Source organism: Balaenoptera borealis (genome assembly GCF_965194805.1).
Source record: "Balaenoptera borealis genome assembly, chromosome: 13".
NCBI classification, from domain to species: domain Eukaryota; kingdom Metazoa; phylum Chordata; class Mammalia; order Artiodactyla; family Balaenopteridae; genus Balaenoptera; species Balaenoptera borealis.
Window position 1 is genome coordinate 32,631,652 of NC_138870.1, and position 21,774 is coordinate 32,653,425.

General features: G+C 35.1%; 1 protein-coding gene across 2 annotated transcripts in view; it reads right to left on the minus strand.

Moving 5' to 3' along the window:
* The window catches only part of ABCD2 (ATP binding cassette subfamily D member 2), a 99,353-nt gene extending 77,607 nt beyond the window's left edge, over nt 1-21,746 (minus strand). For both annotated transcript variants that reach the window (XM_082349393.1, XM_082349394.1), the window contains exons 1-2: nt 11,939-21,746; nt 10,252-10,432 (exon numbers count right to left, since the gene is read on the minus strand). In XM_082349393.1, coding sequence (XP_082205519.1) covers nt 10,252-10,432; nt 11,939-12,874 — 1,117 coding nt within the window. In that variant the 5' untranslated portion in view covers nt 12,875-21,746. The remainder of the gene's footprint in view (nt 1-10,251; nt 10,433-11,938) is intronic.
* Nucleotides 21,747-21,774: the final 28 nt, after the last annotated feature.

A 21,774-nucleotide genomic window follows, 5' to 3' on the forward strand; every position in this document is an offset into this window, starting at 1 on the left:
TTATAGGGGTACCAGAAGGAGAAGAGAGAGAGAAAGGACCCGAGAAAATATTTGAAGAGATTATAGTTGAAAACTTCCCTAACATGGAAAAGGAAATAGCCACCCGAGTCCAGGAAGCATAGACAGTCTCAGTCAGGAAAACCCCAAGGAGAAAAACGCTGAACACAGTCACCAAATTGAAAAAAATTAAAGACAAAGAAAAATTATTAAAAGCTACAAGGGAAAAATGACAACTAACATACAAGGGAACTCCCATAAGGTTAACAGCTGATTTCTCAGCAGAAACTCTACAAGCCAGAAGGGAGTAGCATGATGTATTTAAAGTAATGAAAGGGAAGAACCTACAACCAAGACTACTCTACCTGGCAAGGATCTCATTCAGATTTGACAGAGAAAGCAAAAGCTTTACAGACAGGCAAAAGCTAAGAGAATTCAGCACCACCAAACCAGTGCTACAACAAATGCTAAAGAAACTTCTCTAAGCAGAAAACACAAGAGAAGAAAAGGACCTACAAAAACACACCCAAAATAAATAAGAAAATGGTAATAGGAACATACATATTGATAATTACCTTAAATGAGAATGGATTAAAGTTCCAACCAAAAGACACAGGCTCACTGAACGGATACAAAAACAAGACCCATATATATGCTGTCTACAAGAGACCGACTTCAGACCTAGGGACACATACAGATGGAAAGTGAGGGGATGGAAAAAGATAGTCCATGCAAATAGTAATCAAAAGAAAGTTGGAGTACCTATGCTCATATCAGATAAAATAGACTTTAAAATAGTGTTACAAGAGACAAGGAAGGACACTGCATAATGATCAAGGGATCAATCCAAGAAGAAGATAAAACAATTATAAATATATATGCACCCAAAACAGGAGCACTTCAATACATAAGGCAAATGCTAATGACTATAATAGAGGAAATCAACAGTAACACAATAATAGTGGGGGACTTTAACACCTTACTTACACCAAAGGACAGATCATCCAAAATGAAAATAAATAAGGAAACAGAAGCTTTAAATGACACAATAGACCAGATAGCTTTAATTGATATTTATAGGACATTCCATCCAAAAACAGCAGATTACACTTTCTTCTCAAGTGCACACAGAACATTCTCAAGGATAGATCACACTTTGGGTCACAAATCAAGCCTTGGTAAATCTAAGAAATTTGAAGTCATATCAAGCATCTTTTCTGACCACAATGCTATGAGATTAGAAATGAATTACAGGGAAAAAAACGTAAAAAACACAAACACAAGGAGGCCAAACCATATGTTACTAAATGACAAAGAGATCACTGAAGAAATCAAAGAGGAAATCAAAAACTACCTAGAGACAAATTACAACAGAAATACAATGATCTAAAACCTATGGGATGCAGCAAAAGCAGTCCTAAGAGGGAAGTTTATAGCAATACAAGACTACCTCAGGAAACAAGAACAATCTCAAATAAACAATCTAACTTTACACCTAAGGAACTAGAGAAAGAACAAACAAAACCCAAAGTTAGTAGAAGGAAAGAAATCATAAAGATCAGATCAGAAATAAATGAAATAGAAACAAAGAAAACAATAGCAAAGATCAATAAAACTAAAAGCTGGTTCTTTGAGAAGATAAACACACTTGATAAATCTTTAGCCAGACTCATCAAGAAAAAGAGGGAGAGGACTCAAATCAATAAAATTAGAAATGAAAAAGGAGAAGTTACAACGGACACTGCAGAAATACAAAGCATCCTAAGAGACTACTACAAGCAACTCTATGCCAATAAAATGGACAACCTGGAAGAAATGGACAAACTCCTAGAAAGGTATAACCTTCCAAGACTGAACCAGGAAGGAAAAGAAAATATGAACAGATCAATCACAAGTAATGAAATTGAAACTATGATTACAAATCTTCCAACAAACAAAAGTCCAGGACCAGATGGCTTCAAATGTGAATTCTATCAAACATTTAGGGAAGAGCTAACACCCATGCTTCTCAAACTCTTCCAAAAATTGCAAAGGAAGGAACACTCCCAAACTCACTCTATGAGGCCACAATCACCCTGATACCAAAACCAGACAAAGACACTACAATAAAAGAAAATTACAGACCAATATCACTGATGAATATAGATGCAAATATCCTCAACAAAATACTATCAAACAGAATATAAAAACACATTAAAAGGATCATACACCATGATCAAGTGGGATTTATCCCAGGAATGCAAGGATTCTTAAATATACACAAATCAATCAATGTGATACACCATATTAACAAACTGAAGAATAAACACCATATGATTATTTCAATAGATGCAGAAAATGCTTTTGACATAATTCAACACCCATTTATGATAAAAACTCTACAGAAAGTGGGCTGAGAGGGAACCTACCTCAACATAACAAAGGCCGTATATGACAAACCCAGAGCAAACATCATTCTCAATGGTGAAAAACTGAAAGCATTTCCACTAAGATCTGGAAAAAGACAAGGATGTCCACTATTATTCAACATAGTTTTGGAAGTCCTAGCCACAGCAACCAGAGAAGAAAAAGAAATAAAAGAAATACAAATTGGAAAAGAAGAAGTAAAACTGTCACTGTTTGCAGATGACATGATACTATACATAGAGAATCCTAAAGATGCCACCAGAAAACTACTAGAGCTAATCAATAAATTTGGTAAAGTTTCAGGATACAAAATTAACACACAGAAATCTCTTGCATTCTTACACACTAACAATGAAAGATCAGAAAGAGAAATTAAGGAAACAATCCCATTCACCATTGCAACAAAAAGAATAAAATACCTGGGAATAAACCTACCTAAGGAGGTAAAGATCTGTACTCAGAAAACTATAAAACACTGATGAAACAAATCAAAGTGGACATATATACACTACCAAATGTAAAATAGCTAGTGGGAAGCAGCCGCATAGCACAGGGAGATCAGTTCGGTGCTTTGTGACCACCTACAGGGGTGGGATAGGGAGGGTGGGAAGTAGACATAAGAGGGAGGAGATATGGGGACATATGTATATGTATAGCTGATTCACTGTGTTATAAAGCAGAAACTAACACACCATTGTAAAGCAATTATACTCTAATAAAGGTGTTAAAAAAAAAAAGATGACACAAACAGATGGAGAGATACACCATGTTCTTGGACTGGAAGACTCAATATTGTGAAAATGACTATAGTACCCAAAGCAACCTACAGATTCAATGCAATCCCTATCAAATTACCAGTGGCATTTTTCACAGAACTAGAACAAAAAATTTCACAATTTGTATGGAAACACAAAAGATCCCCAATAGTGAAAGCAATCTTGAGAAAGAAAAACAGAGCTGGAGGAATCAGGCTCCCTGACTTCTGACTATACTACAAAGCTACAGTAATCAAGACAGTATGGTACTGGCACAAAAACAGAAATATAGATCAATTGAAAAGGATAGAAAGCCCAGAGATAAACCCACGCACATATGGTCAACTAATCTATGACAAAGGAGGCAAGGATATACAATGGAGAAAAGACTGTCTCTTTAATAAGTGGTGCTGGGAAAACTGGACAGCTACATGTAAAAGAATGAAACTAGAACACTTCCTAACACCATACACAGAAATAAAGTCAAAATGGATTAAAGACCTAAATGTAAAGCCAGACGCTAGAAAACTCTTAGAGGAAAACATAGGAAGGACACTCTTTGACATAAATCACAGCAAGATCTTTTTTGACCCACCACGTAGAGTAATGGAAAAAACCCAAAAATAAACAAGTGAGACCTACTGAAACTTAAAAGCTTTTGCAAAGAAAAGGAAACTATAAACAAGACAAAAAGACAACCCTCAGAATGGGAGAATATATTTGCAAACAAATCAATGGACAAAGGATTAATCTCCAAAATATATAAACAGCTCATGCAGCTCAATATTAAAAAGAGAAACAACACAATCAAAAAGTGGGCAGAAGACCTAAACAGACATTTCTCTAAAGAAGACATCCAAATGGCCAAGAGGCACATGAAAAGCTGCTCAACATCACTAATTATTAGAGAAATGCAAATCAAAACTACAATGAGGTATCAACCTCACACTGGTTAGAATGGCCATCATCAAAAAATCCAAACGATAAATGCTGGAGTGGGTGTTGAGAAAAGGGAACCGGCTTGCACTGTTGGTGGGAACGTAAATTGATACAGCCACTATGGAGAACAGTATGGAGGTTCCTTAAAAAACTAAAACTAGAACTACCATACGATCCAGCAATCCCACTGCTGGGCATATACCCAGAAAAAACCATAATTCAAAAAGACACATGCACCCCAGTGTTCATTGCAGCACTCTTTACAATAGCCAGGTCATGGAAGCAACCTAAATGCCCATTGATAGATGAATGAATAAAGAAGATGTGGTACACATATACAATGGAATGTTACTCAACCACAAAAGGAACGAAAATGGGTCATTTGTAGAGACATGGATGAACCTAGAGACTGTCATACACAATGAAGCAAGTCAAAAAGAGAAAAACAAATATCGTCTATTAATGTATGTATGTGGAATCTAGAAAAATGGTACAGACGAACCGGTTTGCAAGGAAGAAATAGAGGCACAGGTGTAGAGAACAAACTTATGGGCACCATGGGGGGAAAGCCCAGGGGTTGTGGTGGGATGAATTCGGAGATTGGGATTGACATATATACACTAATATGTAGAAAACAGATAACTAATAAGAACCTGCTGTATAAAAATAAATAAATAAAATAAAATTTAAAAAAAGAAATAACACTAGCACAGATGGACTGGTGTTCTATATGACATGGTAACTTCTATGTTGCTTTGGCAGATTATTATCTACTGGGCTTTCTCCATGCTTTTAAAATTATGAATTTGTAACAAAATTACAAATAGCTCTGGAAAGACTTCATTTGACTTATTCTACTGGTTTTTCTTTGGCAGGTAGTTTGAGAACAGTGCAAGAGTATTTTGTCATGCACACATTAGCAAATAACTTCTATGACAAGGCAAGATTCCTTAGTGTCAGAGATATAAATTCATGACCTAAAGCACTCGCCTATTTTGTATCCTAGGTAAACACATTTCATTTTCCTCACCAAATATTTAAAATATTTTTTCAAAAGTTCCACATTTAAGGATTTAATAGTTAACATATCTGCTCATTTTACTGCTAGTTTTCATCACTGCTAATAATAAGTATGTATTGAAACATAGTCACATCCGTTGCTATTTCACTGAAAAGATGAGAAAGAATTTTATAACTCAGGTTTAAGTCTATTAATTTTTAAAAGTTAAAAAAAGTAGGCTATTCTTTTGTACTTTTATCCTTTGCTTTTATAATCTGAGTTTATTTAATTTCATTTACATGTTACCTTTGTCATCTTGACAAATCTCAGCAAAAACTATAGCCTTACTCTACTTCATACCATATATAAATATCAACTCTAAATAGATTGATGATATCAATGTGAAATGAAAAACCAATAAATTTCTAAAAGATAAAATTGGAGAGTATCTTTATGACCTTGGGTTAGACAAATGTTTCTTAAACAGGACATAAAACCATTAACCACAAAGAAAATGATTGATAAATTGAACTATATTAAAATGATAACTTCTCTTGGACACTGTTAAGAGACTGAAAAAGGAAGAATCAAGTGGGAAAAGATATTTGAGATTTTTTGTGTGTGTGTCTGACAAAAGACTTATTACAGAATACATAACAGCTCTCACAAATCAATTAGAAAAAAAAGATAAGCTAATTTAAAATTAATCAAAAAAATTATCAGCACTTCATAAGAACAGCTATCCAAATGGCCAATAAATGAATAAAAAGTGCTTAATCTCATTAGCCATCAAAGAAATGAAAACTAAGACCACAGTAAAGTACCACTATACACTCACCATATGCCTAAGATGAAAAATGCCTAAACGAAAAAGACTGACGTCAAACATTGACAAAGATGTGGAGCGACTAGAATGCTCATGCGTACTATACGATACTATTTATAGAAGATTCAAAAACCAGCAAATATTAATGAATGGTCAGTAAAATAATTATCTTTGCTGTGGCATGGCAAGGGCAGGAGTAAGTGGAGTTGGGGTGGGGGGCTAATGATGAGGATAGGACTGGGAAGGGGTATGGAGGCTTCTGGGATGAAGGTAAGGTTCTATTTCTTCTGAGTTGTAATTATGTATATGTCTTAACTTGCTGACAATTGGTTGAGTGGTGCACTAATGATTGTGTCTTGTTCACATATGTGTTATACTTTAAAAATCATAACTACATATATGCATAGCTACTTACAGCTAAAAGTATGTCTTTGATATATATTGATAATTACTGTTATTGGTCGACAGGAGAGTAATCATATCTAAACTGACCTATAATATAACATTTTATTTGAATAATTTGACATTGGAATATGAGACATACTAATGCAGCAGGAGCTATGGATCTAATCTTGTTGCAGGTACATTTTGAGAATACAAACATCACCCATGTTACTAGGGTGATGGGTAGAATATAGTTCTATTCCTAAGAACAGTATCTCTCAGTTGCTACTTCTGATGTGCCACCTCACACTAGCAGATTACCAACACTGGCAGTGCCAGTGGCTTAGCTGCTCTCTTCCCTACTCGTTAGGTGTCTGTAATAAGGTCTGGCGGGAGAGACCTATAAGTAGCTTTCCCTGGCCTTGCCCAGAACTGCTCTTGATATAAAGAGAAGAAAAGTGGAAGTGGCCTATAAGATTAAACAACTGAGATTATAGCTCCCAAGTAACTATTTTCTTCACATAATTTCAGTCTTTCTCTTAATATGAAGCAAATAAAGGGGTAATGTCCTCTATAAAGATAATAGAGATGATACAAAATTAACCATTTCAATACCTTTTTCAACCATTTGGTCCTATGATTACTTGGTCTCAAATAAGTTAAGTCCCTTATAGAATAAGTTCCAATACAGCTAATATAGAGGCAGCATAGTGAAGGGAAAAAAAGCAATGCACAAGGAATTACATAATGTCTTCTATCCTTAGTGCTTCCACTAACCATTTGTGTGACCTTAGGCAGACCTGGGGCTCCAGACTAGATCACCTGTAAGCTCCTCTTCTGACGTGAAAATGACATGATACCATATGCAGTTTTGTAATGTGAACTTGAATATAAATATTCAAACAAATATTCAAACAATTTATGTAGGCTATTCCTCCTATTTGCATCTTTACCTCCAACTTCCTAATCACTTTCAAATGCCTTGCTCTTTTAACAATAATCAGGCCAGCAAACATCTATTGAGCATTTCCTATGATGCAGGCATTGCTCTAAATTCTACACATGGGATCTTCCTTAATCTTCATAACAACCCTGCTATAATTTCCCCCATCTTGGAAATGGGGAAACTGAAGTACAAAAAGGTTAAATGATTTGTCCAAAGTCACAGCCCAGTAAGCAAAACAGCCAGCATTTGAACCCAGGCAATCTGATACCAGAGCCCACATAGTAAGAATGTAATAAATATTAACCGTTGCTTCCACCTAAATTCTTACTATTTGCCATGGACTGTTTCAAGGCACATTAAATACATTATTTATAATTTTATAACAATTCTGTAAAATTCTGTAAAATATATACATTCCTATAGTATATATAGGAATATATATTCCTATAGTTAAGAAAGGAAAACTGAGGCATATAAAGTTTCTGTAACTTTCTTAAGGATGGATAACTACTAACTAGCAGAGTCAAGATTTGAACAGTGGCCTGTTTCTTCCTTTACTCTTCTCTTTCTTTCCTCTTTTCTGCTTTTTCTCCCTTTTCTCTTTGCCATCCCTCTCTTACTCATCCATTTCTTTCCATCTATTTTTGCATTAAAATATGTACTATCATGTGCTTAATTTATCTCTAATGTAAGAGACAGCTCAGGGCGTAAGTATAAATTAAGACTGAAGACTAGATTAGGATAGATAGTATTTAATTCCAAGACCTAAAGCCTCAAAGATAATATCATTATCTAAAAAAAAAATCAATTATTTTGTCTGAGTAAAATGATAACTTAATGTTTTCATGTGGTATGTCATCATCATCACAGTAACCTTAGAAATTACAGAAGATATTGAAGCATACTCTCTTAATATTATCATATGAATTCATTTTATTCTTCTATGAAATTCTTATATTGCTTTTCTTTTTATAAAATTTTCTTTTGAAAAGAAGCTTTAAGAATTATTTTGTTTCACTTGCATCAATGTGATTATTAGCACAATTTCAATCTAAAATTTTAATGCTGTTTCTTTAATTTACTATTGTATTTTCAAGATTTGTAGGATTTATTTTTAAATATCTTATTACATCACCTACAGAAGATTGTTAGATTGTTTGCATACATTGTTTACTTCTTACTGGTCTCTGTGGGGTTAATTTGTCACCATTAATATCTGCATTTTCTCTGTTCTATGTTGAATACTCCAGGGTTTTCTAATAAGACCAGTTCTTCCAAAGACTAACAGAACAACACCATAATTTTGTCATTGGGGTAGTTTCTAATATACATTATACATGAAACTTTTAAAATATCCATAAACTGATGGATAGATATTCACTATGAATATCTGACAATTTTGTTAAATTTCTTAGTAAAACTAATCTTAAGACCATACATTTTTGTCTTTTTTTTCTCTAATACCCTTTTGAAAAAGCAATTTATTTTATTTCATTATGAAAGGATTAAATCTAAAAATACTAACAATGCCTTTTTCAATAGAAGCTTTTTAAAACGATTAAAACGAATTTTGAAAACATTAAATAAACAGATAAAATTCAGTTTTCCTAGTGGTCTAAATACACTATTAGACAGTTGAGTTGCAGAGTACATTTGGTATATGCATAGCACTTACCACAAGGGATTGACAAATCCTACTTTGCCAAAATGAACAATTTTAGGTTAAGAATGACTCAAATTTGACAGGTGTTTTTGTGAGAATTGGTAAAGCATTAAAGCACTGTTTTAAATATTAAAGCATATGGTAATTTTTTACTTTTTATTGGATGACTTCAAACAAATAACTATTAATACTTAATTCTACACCAAAAATAACTGTAAAATAGTGTGAATTCTGTTACATTTTTCTTAGTGTTGCCTTTTGTTTTCTAGGCAATAATTGTCACCATGTCAATGTTCTTGATACATGCTCTTGATACATTATTCTACTAAATCCTCACCACCCCACTCTGAAGTAGCCTTTCTGATTCTCATTTTACAGATGAGGAAACTGAGGTTTAGACAGTTTAATTAACATGACTAAAAGGACACAGACAGAAAGAGGGAAAGCAGTTGAGCAAAGCTCTGTCTCACCACAAAGCCCATGTTTTTGTCTAGCTCCTTCAACACTAAGACCAATTTTGGTCAAGTGGTTTTTAAAGAGGAGGGGGAATATTTTACTTCGGAAAAATAGAGGAAAATGCTGCTTCTTTAATTAATCCCCCTCTGTCCTGCCAATTAAGACCCAAACTCCCATCTCAAGTATTACATAACATTTTAATATTGTCCTCCTTGTCTTTATCTTTCTTAGTTGTTCCAAAGGATGAAAAATGTTGATTAAAAAAAACCACTGGGACAGTGATAGGATAGAATTAGACACCTGCAACTTTACAACCCCTATCCTCACAATACCACCAAATAGGAGGTTTTCTATATTACCTACAAGTAGAGGAGACCTTGTTCCATGGCATGAAGCTCTCCCTGAAACAGTATTATTAGTTGTCTAATGTAGTCAACCAACTATTCAAATCACAAATCAGGGCAGATCTAGTTATAGAATATTTATAGACTAAATGCATGCTATGTGCAGAACTGAAATTTACAACACATGGGGAGACTTTCTATTATACTCTTTTTGAAGGTATTAATTTGTGTTGAGTTGAACTGTAAACTAGAGAATCATTCTATATTAGGCAGTATAATTAAAATTGCTCACGATCAACTCCCAAAAACACTACATCAGAGATTTCTGAAATATCACAGAACTGGAAAGGTCTTTTGAGTCACTTCTTTCATACTGCTGGTCTTATTACTGGATGTTGCAAAGTCTGCCATTGTTTCTGACCATTAAGGACTATAGAATGATGGCTACACAATTCACTGACATAACTCCAGCAGTGACACCTTAAAGAGAAATAATCAGAAACGTATATTTAATATTAAGCATAAATGCCATTACCACCATCTGCAAAGCCAGTTGCAGTGATAATAGGTAGAGCCACCATAATTAGTCCACTGCTGCTCCAAACATACTTCATCAAGAACTGCTCTATCATGATGTACCACAAACGTTTGGATAAAATGAGGTTCATCTGATTTGCTAAAGCTTTGTAACTTTTCTGGAGTTGCTTCATTTCTACCTATGGAGAGAAAAAGAGATAAGAATTAACCTAGTATGAACTATAAAAATAAATAACATATGCTTGAGAACTTTCTTTAAAGATAATTACATATTATTTTGTTTTACTTAGTATACTATTATCTGTGATTCTAACAATCAGTAAATACAGATTAATGTCAGAATTAGTCATTATTTAGTTGTAATCACACCTGTATTATTTTTTAAATGTCTGATATTCAGTAAATATAATGTTAAATATACATATATATAAGTGATTTATACTTATGTTTTCAAATTTATATGTATAAGATGTTAAAATTAAATGATATTCCGTAAGACATGAATAAACAGAACCTTATCCTTTTTGATTACAGCAAAAATATCTGAAAATAAACACATGACATGTATATGTGTAATTAGACTCCACTTTTGAACTAACTCAATTTACTAGGTTTTGTCTTAAATGCAAGAAGCCTACCACATGCTATAATTTATATCACTGAGCTCAGTGATTCAAGAATGACATAAATATGATTACTACAACATATTAAGCCAATTTTCAAGTGGGAATAGAAGTCCTAAATTTGCTTTAAATTTTCTTCTTCAGATTGGTACTACTATAAAATTTCTTTTTTTGTTGTTATTGATGATGTTTCAAAATTAAATAATTCTGCTTCGTAATTATAATACCATTTCAACTTTAGAATAACTTACTATTTCCTTTGCCAAGTCATTTGTAGTACGATTTCAGATGCATCACCTTAAAAAGTCTTTAATGTACTGCAAGTTTATGTAATCAGGTTAACTATTTAAGGGACCTGTTTAATGTTGAAAATCTTTAATATTTAAAAATAACATTCTGGAACTCCTTTTTTCCTCTTCATCTCTAATCTTAGCTTTTCCCTCTAAGCTAGACAAAATTTTATTTCACTACCTTTTTTTATTTGTGTCAAAATATGGTACTGAACATTAAGAGTAATGGAAATGCCATTTGTAAGCCACTCTCCTGCACTTCTTAGAACTGAAGAACTCCATCATGGACCAGGCATGCAAAATTGTCACACCTGTCTTTCATATGAAAGCACTTTTTTTTCTCTTGAAAAACAAACAAACAAACAATGCCATCCTAAATTTTCCATCTCAGTGGAAGTATGTTTACTTAGTTTCCAAACATATTTTTTCTTCAATGTTCTAGGACCATCTACTTAGGATTTCAGTTTTAAGAAAATGCTTTAGAGATAATTCTGAGCATATTTGGATAACTGAGACTAAGTAGACTTTTTTAGAATGCTGAAAATGTTATTTTCATGAAACTTTAGAAAAGTTTGCACTCTACATATAATTCTTTAACAGTTTGTGATTAAAAAGGGTAATGAAGCATATATTTTAATACAGGTTTGAATGTCATAAGAATCTAAAACCCTAAAGAAGTGGGTCCATCAACAGTACAACAGATGGTATCTAGCACTGCAGTGGCAGCTTGAACAGTCTCACATTTCACCCGTCACCTTAATTTCTTTCTTACCTTATGTCCTCTGTAGAAGGCAATTTCTTCAACATTGGCTATAATTCTGGAGTGCACATACCGCAAATAGCCTTTCCTATGAGCTTCTTCAGCCACCAATTTACCAAATTTGGGAGAGCAGGCTTTTAACACTTTAGCAGTGGCATATACCACAAGGCCTGCTAAAAGGGTGGGCCCAATTGGGCTTGCTCCTCTGGATGTAGCAGTCTTGATGAGTGTATAGGAAGTCAGGATTACATCTAAAATAGGTTTGGTCAGATTGGAATACAAGTGAGCCACAGACTGAGAGAACATCATAATATCCTCAGTAAGAGACTGGTCAGGGTTTGCCAGCCTCCCATCCATATTGATCACCTTATAATAAGTCTGATTTGTAAAATAGGTTTCATAGGCATGGTCGACTAGGCGAGTTCTGAAGGCCAAGGCCAATTTGCCCTCTAGGTACCTTATTGCACTGTTGACAAAGGTGGCAGGAATGGCTATCATAAGCCACTTGATTAATTTGATGATGAAAGTCCGAGGCTTCTTTTCCACAATGCTTTTCACGATTTTTCCATCCAAACCAGCTACATAGATAGACAGAAAGGTTCTTGAGATTAGAGCTACTGAGTGGAGGCAGAGCCATCCTGTCTCAGTGGTCACAAGTTTTGGGAAGAGAATTTTCCGAAGTTCTAGTAGCTGTTTGAAAAAATCTGCATTCACTCCAGGCGAAGGTTTTTTACAAGTGGCCTCGGCGCAATGCAGTATTTCTCTGTTCTCTGCAGCCGGGTAAGCTTCTTTTTTCTTCCAGTGGCCAGATTGCTTTAAACGCTTGCCAATGATGGGACAGAGGGTTTTCAGAGCATAGGCTGCAGCCACCACGCAGGCAGCCCTTTTAGCAGTCCTCGATCTGGTCCATTTCACTCGATCAGCTGCTGCATTTAGCATATGTATCATTTTCCCAGTTACCCAAACCGGCTTCAGAAAGAATTGGTTTTAAAAGATCATGCTCCCCGGGAATCCCAAGCAAATGTTTCAGAAAGTTCTACAGCGTTCCATACTCTGCAGCGTTTCTCCTCTTCTGTTTTTTGTTTTTATTTTTTAAGATTTTGTTCTGTGACATGCAGCACAGCACAGACTCCACTGCGTCTACTGGGGATGATTCCCTCGGAAGCTCAAGCTGCACCAAGCAGCCCCAAGCTCCTCCCTCTCAGGCCCCTCATTGGCTGTAGGGGCGACGGGACCCCTGGAATCCTCGCTGCTTTCCTTTGAACCTTGAAAATGAAGAGAGAGCAAAACGAATTACATCCTTAAACAGTTCAGAGAGTTAAATGTCTATTTTTGGAGAGGTCGAATCAGGGCAGCTGCTGGCGACAAAACCTCCCCTAGCGACTGAGCATGCTCAGCGTCACTTAGAAACCCACAGAAGTTTCAGAAAATACATCACTTCTCTAAGGTTTTAGTAGATACCACAGAGGAAGAGCAAAAAGAAAGTGAGATTTCTAAGAGCTAAAAAACGAATGAGGGAGGAGGAACTGGGGAGATGAGAGAAGAGGGACACGAAGATCAACATATAATGAAAAGGGTATGGAATGAATCTGAAAGGGAGAGAGATGAAAGTGACATATGGGAGGGGCACTGGAAAAAAACAAAGTATCAAGTACTTGGATCTGTTTTCCGGCACTCCTCCCTCCCCCATTAAATTTTTTTTTCCGTCTCTGTAATTTCACATGAAGTCCCAGAACCTATCAGACAAGTTGAGCCTATTTTTTTGTAAATAAATAGGAGATAAGTCTTCTGTATAATAGAAAATAATTCTTTGCTATGCGTCCATTCCAAAGTTTACTTGTCCTTATAATGAAAACCTTCCAGCCCTATAACTGCTATTTTTAGCAATAGAGATCTGATGCATTGGTGATTATTTACAAGGTGACTATTAAATAAATGAGAGCAGTGTTTCACTTCTACCACCCCCTTGTGTCCTTTAGAGTTGTTACTTGGAGGTATGTTACTTTATAATCAAAAGTTAACCATTTGGGAATCAAACAGGAGTTAGATGGTAGAAATAGCTTCTTCAGGATCTTACGTCATTTTGCAAGAGTTTCTTGTCTTTTGTAAGCTTTTGCTTTGTTTGTTTTGTTTAGGTTTACAGATAATCTGCTGGCTACTTCCCATTTCCATTTTGATTATTTGATAAAAATCAAAAGTGTTTAAAAAAATTCTCTACATCCCTAATGGAGAATTTAACTGCTAAATAGTCAAGCAAAATTTTGATATTTTAAAAAATGTAAAAGGCATGTTTTTAGGCAAAGATGAGTTATTCTCAAAAATGCAAAAACATTTTTGTTTCTCCTCTGCCCCCGTTCTCCCATACACAACATACACACACATTTCTAGTCAGTTGGAAGCCTGGGAAGATATGCATTAAACTAGAACAGAGGTTGGCAAATTACAACCCAACCAGTGGGCCACATTTGTCCCACCACCTATTTTTATATAGCCCATGAGCTAAGAATAGTTTTTATATTCAAAATATGGCTGAAAATATATCAAAAGAAGAATAATATTTTGTGACATGTGAAAATTATATGAAATCTTTATTTCAGTGTCCATAAATGAAGCTTTATTGGAACACAGCCATACCCACTTATTTACTTATTGTCTTTCAAGCCACACCCATTTATTTACTTCTTGGCTTTCAAGCCACAGTGGCAGAACTGGGTAGATGAAATAGAGCCCAAAGTATTCATTATCTGGCCTCTGGAGAAGTTTGCCAAACCCTGTGCTAGAATATAAAACTTGCCTCAGTGTTGTGATCTTCATTATTCAGTTTACGGTGAATAAAGAACTACCCTCACTTTTATTAGTAACCATATTCTTAAACTTTCCAAACTCCTTCTTTTCCAGGTACCTATATGAGTTCCAAGAATCATCACAGATCTCTTTTCATTTGTTTGCATTCAATTCAGCAGATTTACTAATACATGAGTAGCAAATTCATGCAAGATTCTTTGATAGCTGGCCGTATTAGCACAGTAATCTATCATTCCATCAAGACTTTCTAAGTCTGTACATAGAGATCATAGTGTCATAGTGGTTATTTTCAAAAAAATTTTTGTTCCTAATCTCATGCTTCTCATGTGTCAAAATAAGGCTGCCTTACATGTATAAATTTTAATTCTTTATGTCACATCTCCTCACTACGATAGGACATGTGGAGGGTCAGGATAAACTTAACTGGGGGTGATAGGAGGATGTTCAGTTGGCAGAACATGATACACAGAGGGATGCATGGGTCAGAAAGCAGCTGGCAGTCAAGGGAAGTGGCCTGTATCACTGGCATAGGACAACAAGATCAGGGGAGGAGCAGGGCAGTGGGAAATCTAGAAGCAAAGAAAATTAGAGACCTAAATATGCAGGCCTAAATATGTAGGCAGGTCAGTTTACCAACTGGTAATGAAGCTGGGGTAGAGGAAAAAGCTTTTAAAGCCTGGAGTGAAAGCCTTGTTAGACTGAGGAACTGGGTATAAAGAAAATGATCAAGAAGAGAAATTTGGTTGCCAGAAATGTGATAGAAGGAAGGTTGAAGTCCAGTTACTAGAACAAGGGAAAAGGTCAATATAAGATTTAACTTGTTAAGCCACTAAAGTACAGGCCTAACTATCAGCACTTAAATTCCACTCCCACCCTTCATCCCACCCTGCCCCCAAGGGTCAGGATTGATTTGAGCATCTGAGACTAGGCTCAAGCCTTCAGGAAAGGCAGAGATGATAGAAAAACAGATAGGTAATTCCAGTTGGAAATATATGCCATTTAAATAAGAAATTATGAATGTCAAAGTACTTCTTTCATTTTTTTATACTGGCATGATGCAATTAAAGCAACGATAATGTTAATTTGAGTTCCAAACTAGAGAAAAGGGAGGTGGAAAAAAAAAAAAATCACTGCTTACTATAGTAAACATAGTTCAGTCTAATTTCCACTCAAGCTTGTCAAGTTTACATGTTTTTATATGGGGAAGTATTAAAATTTTCTTAAGAGGGGAGAAATAATCTTAGACAAAGATATTGAAAGTAAATAAAAATTAAAAATAAGCAATAATTATTAAATTACTCTGTTCTCAAGTGAGATACTCTCAATGTCTGTGTCAAAGTGGATACTACCAATGTCCATGGAAGAGTAGGATTAAATACATTTTATATATGTTAGAGAACATATACATATATTTACATATATTAGGAAAACTATATGATTTATAAACTATAAAACGTAAGTAATTTTTTATAATAAAGAGATCTACATATACAGGTATGTAAATAAAAATATATATCATGTAGATAATATAAGCTTGTGTGTTTAGATAGTAAATCACCAGAAAGTAAATAATTTTTAGTAATAAAGATAAATTAAGGTTTAAGAATTTTGGATGGATTTCCTTTTCAACAAATGCTAAATAATATTTTATCAGTGCTGTATTTCTTTCTTGAACAGTTTCCTGACCCAAGAGGTTACCTAATTGCCCTCTGGCCCTAAAACAGCTCAGTCTTTGACTCTTATTATCTATCAGTCATGCTAGCCTTATTCATGTGAGGCATAACATTGATGATGAGATCTTAGGTCAACATTTCAGCTGTTACAAATAACTACCTAATAACTAGTCTAATTTTTTAGTACTTCACTGAATTTTTGTTATAAAAATCAGTATTTATATGATTACACAAGATGTCTATCCTGGGACATAATCCTATTTTAGGTACTATTTCCTAATGACAACAGAAAATGTATTATATTTGAAATTATGAGATATTCCCCAGGTTAAAATGTGGAAAACAATAATGACAATTGGGGAAAAAAAAGTATTTTGTGCATTTGTTTGGGATAAGAGATTCCTAGTTTCTAACCAAAATATCATAGAACACTTTGTAAGATAAATTTTTGTAAGGATATACAAACATAATACGGATATGAACAGCAAAACCCAATTTTTGTTTTGAGGTTTTTTTTCAGTAAGGAGTTTAAAGTCTTTGGGCCTTTACAGCTAAATTAAGTTTTGATGAAGTTCTCTCAAAAAATAACAAAATATACAGAATAATCAGTTACTATAGTGCAATGTTTCTAATAGACAACTGTTTACTGAATATTAAAACTACAAGTGAAAGATTTTAAAGGATTTGGAGAAAGAGTGGTAAGTGGGAAAGGAAATATTATCTTTAGGATTATAGATCTATAACGTTGTCCTCTCTTTTTCTCCACCAAGTCTGGTCTTTGACCTGAAAGAAGAGGCTGAAACCAATACAGAACTAAATAAAATTACGGTGCAGGTGGTTTGAAACACTAACCCTGTGGCCACAATCCGGTATTTCATTTACTTAGGTTTCCCTTGCCTGAGCTGTAAAATCTGTGCTCTTTTTCCTTGAGGCGGGCTGACTGCTTTCCCAGAGCTTCGCTTGCGGCTCTGTCAGGATACGTTCTCCGCGGAAACCGCAGAGGCCGTCGGGAGGCCCGGAAGCAGCCTACCCCAGGCCGCAGAGGCTGTCGGGAGGTGGGTCATACTCTCTGGAGCCGAGAAGGGGCCATCTGAGGCGTAAGAACCTGTTGCTCAGCCCAAGACGAAGAAGTCAGAGCAACAGCCTGTCGCGACCCCGGTGTCTTCTTGCTCCGAAGTTTTGAGGAGATGAATTGGGTCGGGGGATCCCGGTGAGTTGTACTGCTGGAGACTGAGACTGTAGCATTTGAGTCCCTGGACATTCATTTCCGTAATGGCGCCTCTTCCGTTAGCCCTGGAGGGGAGTGCACAGACTTAGCTGGAAAGAACTTGTCAGGAGTGCGTCTTTCAATCGTTATCTAAGATGGGAGATCCTAGCACCAAGTCTCTATTCCTAAACCAGAAGCAATCCAGCTTCTTCCCGCTGTGTTTCCAAAGGCTTCACGGGTGGGGCTACTTTCCATGCGGTTCTCTGCTCACCGTGTGTCCCGCGTCCTCCTCTAATGAGCACCTGAGCCCTTTTCTGCCTTCTTCCCGCCCTGCCCGTCTTTCTTGGGAGGGGTTTCTTTTAGGTCAATATATAATCTTTGCATGAATTTGTGAAGTATTATGGAAGAGGACATTCCTTGAGGCCCTTAAATACATTGATGGGGGTGGGCACTATCAACCATAAAAATCCAATATAGTTTGTTTTAAAGTGAGGTAAAATAAATAGTTTTTACTTTAATAACTTACAGAGAATTTACAATGTACTTTGTATTTAGGAGTAATCACATAAAACATAATGGGTTGGCAATTTTGTTTTATATAACCTATTCATTGCTATTGACCTTGGAGTCCATTAGGATGGAAATCATGTGGGCCTATAATTTCATTTGATCAAATTCCTTGATGAAAAAAATTGTTTTGATTGAAACTCTAAGCCATTAAATACAATTTTTTTCACAAGTAGACCCAGGAGAGTGGTATATGGTTAGAATATAACACATTTAAATTCTAACGAATTTGTAAAAGGAAAGACAATTTTTGTATTCACCAAATATTGTAACTGTGCCCAATAATTTTAGCAGGCACATTTATCCTGTTGAAGAATATGTTAGCATTTTATTTTAGAAATTTATCTTGATTATTCCTGGCTAGTGTTCTACCATCAAACTTCCACTTTGGAGAAAAGTGAAAATTCATTTACAGGCTTCACAAGATTTAGATGATATATGATTATAATTTCATACAATTTGATTATAATATTTTCTAAAATGTGAATATTAAATGAGTTATGAAGTCATTTTACAAATGCTTAAGCATTTAATGTGTTACATTTTAAGCATGAAAATGTAAAAGTGCTATTCTTATTCTGTTATATATCTCAAACTTCTGGTTATTCAGGGAGTAATATTTTAGTTGCTATTGGGAGGATGTAAAAGCAGTAAACCACAGGAAACGTGTAGTCAAAGACTGTGTTTCTCAAAGTGAGGTAGTGCTGTACCTGGAGGTATTAGGTACCAGGGGGCTTAAGAAACCACAGAAGAAACATGACACATCTCCTTGGAGCATCAGATCTCCTCGGAGATCAGAGAAAAATATATTTTAAAATTTAAACTAACATGGATACATTATAGAGAAAAATACAAAACTCTTGTGAAATTTTAAGATACAATATGTAATTTAAAATAAATTTTCTTGTGTATGGTGGGGGTGCAGGGGGGTGAATGGGCTCCTTAGGGTCAAACTGCAGATTTGTAATGAAAAGATGAGTACCTCCACTTTCTACTATAACAGTTGGCAAGATTAGTTGATCATGGCATCTGATCATGAGACCCTAAAGGGCCTCAGAATCCCAGACAATGCTTAGTAATCACTAGCAGCTGATTGGAGCTACTATAGAATAGAAATTTAATTCTTATCCCAGACCATCCTGGAGTACTTGTTTCTTCCCCTCTGATGTTAGGATGGTTTTGTGGTTGAAAATTTTGGGAACTATTAGGAACTTAAAATATAGACAAGTGAAATAACTGGAGAACATTTACAGAGTCCCCTCAGAACAACTGCTCCCTTATAACATTCAACATTAAGTATTCAACAAGTATGTTTTTACATGCCTACATGTTTAGGACATTGTTAAGCTGTATGGGGGGATTCAGAAGTGAAAAGATATAATTTTGGCCCACAAAAAGAATATATGGTAGAATGGTGAGATTATAATTAGGTAAATGACTCTAATACTAGATAAATAGCACTTAATATATAACAAGCACTGTTCTAAGTGCTTTTTGTATATTATTAGCTCATTTACTCTTAACAAGAACCCTATGAGGTATGTACAGATGTTATCCCTATTTTACTGGTGGGGAAACCATTAACGTTAAATGACTCACCCAAGGTCACCTAGCTAATCAGTGACAGAGGATTAGAGAACAATGTGCTTAACCACTACACAGTGCTATATAGAAACATGTGTATTGTAAAAGTGGCCTGTGGATAAATAAAGGGCTGCGGATATTTAGAGAATTGAGAAACAGGAAATTATGTTAAGCCTTGAAGGATAGCAGAACAAACACCACAGAGAAGCAATGAAATACAGGTTCTTAAAAGTTGAAAAGGATGTGAGATAAATAATTGATCAAGTTGGAGACCTAACCTTTAGGAAGAGTTCTTAGAAGAGATGGATTGGGAGGGGAGGTATTAAAGAACTTGAAAGGATTATTTTGCAGACAGTGTGTGTGGGGGTCTGCATAAGGACAGGAAAACACTTAAGGGACTATACATTTTTGTCAAGGGAATGAATGAAGCAGGCTATAGCAAGTTTACATTTTGGTCATAACAACTTGATTGTATACATTAAACTGAAGGAGAGTATTCTTGTATATTATAGGAACCTGATGTATGTTAACTTTAATTACAGAATCATCTAATAGGAGCATCTTTATAGTTCCAAAGGTCTCTACAGTTTTTCTTGACATTTGACTTTTTGCTGCTCTTCAGTTTAGGGACTCTACCAGTTATACATAAAATGTCTTTTGTGAGGGAAAGGGCTAGAGAAGAAGTAAGCTTCCCTTATTTTTCTTTTTAAATTACTTAACTTGGTTTGCCTTTAGTGTTATGGTTTGTGGACATCTTTGCAAGATGTCATAACATTTCATTTCAAACAAAGTCTCATTTAGGGTAAAGATATTTGATCTAAGCTGAAACTAATTTATACATCTCTGATAGCAGTTCCCAATCTATTGTCCCTGAAACTTGCTAATCAGTGATAATGTCAGGTTTTTCAATTTAAGGACTGTTCTAAAATTATATTCCTCTTACTTTTTTTGATTTTAAAGTGCCTCTCCCCCTTTAAGTCCTCTCTTGACAAAATTAAAATATCAGTAATTTGTCAGTCTTACCAATTAAAAAAAATATTTTTATTTGGGAATCATTGACCTAGAACTGTAATTTTTGTTTTATACTTTTTACAAGTCACCGCTGAGACCCTGTATTTTCCTAGTCAGGTTAAGGTGTAAATTTGAGAGAGGTCAGGTATAAGCACTGATTTTTTAAAATTTGGAAAAGGTTCTCTTTTATTTTCCTTATTTATTGATTGGTGACTTGTTTCACCAAATTCATAGCCACCTCAGAAATGAGGGTGGTAGGATAGAGGAGAGGAAGTAGAATATAAAGATGTAACCAGTCTTTGGGCCAGAATATGCTATTCAGAATGAGATCACCTTTTTATAACTTAGATTGAAGAATGTGACCAGTGTCATAAGAAAGACACAGATTAAAATCTTGTTTAAATTTAGGTGAGGTAGAGGTTTGCATTTGTAAATGTAGGCCTAAAATGTTCACCTGTGCAAAACATTTGTTGAATGCTATGCACCAGGTGCTGTGCCAGGTCGAGGTACAAAATAACCGAAATTTAGTCTCTTTCTGATAGATTTATAGTTTATCGGGGGGAGGGGGAATATGACATGCTATTAAGCTTGAAAATGTTTAAGATCAGAGGCCAAAATATGTGGTTTAAAAAATAGATACTGTGAATAATAGTAGAACATAGGATAGTTTTAGATAGGGTTTGGCAAATCAGAAACAAGTATGAAAGAAAGTTCAGATGGAGAAAGACAAAGAAGAAAATAAACATTACATAAGTAATTGGAGATAAGATTATATATTTAAATATTTTTAAATGTGTGTGGTATTTGCTTGACAGGTTGAAAGACAGACTGAGAAGTTGAAATTTGATCTGTTATTGAGGACTCATTCAAATTTAGAAGTAATGCAATGAAAGTGGTATTTTATGACTATTTGTGATATTAGTGGTGTGTAGGTTGGAATATAGCAGGGAAAGACTCCAAGATAGGAATACTAGTTAGGATTCTGCTTGGGGGAGGGGGGG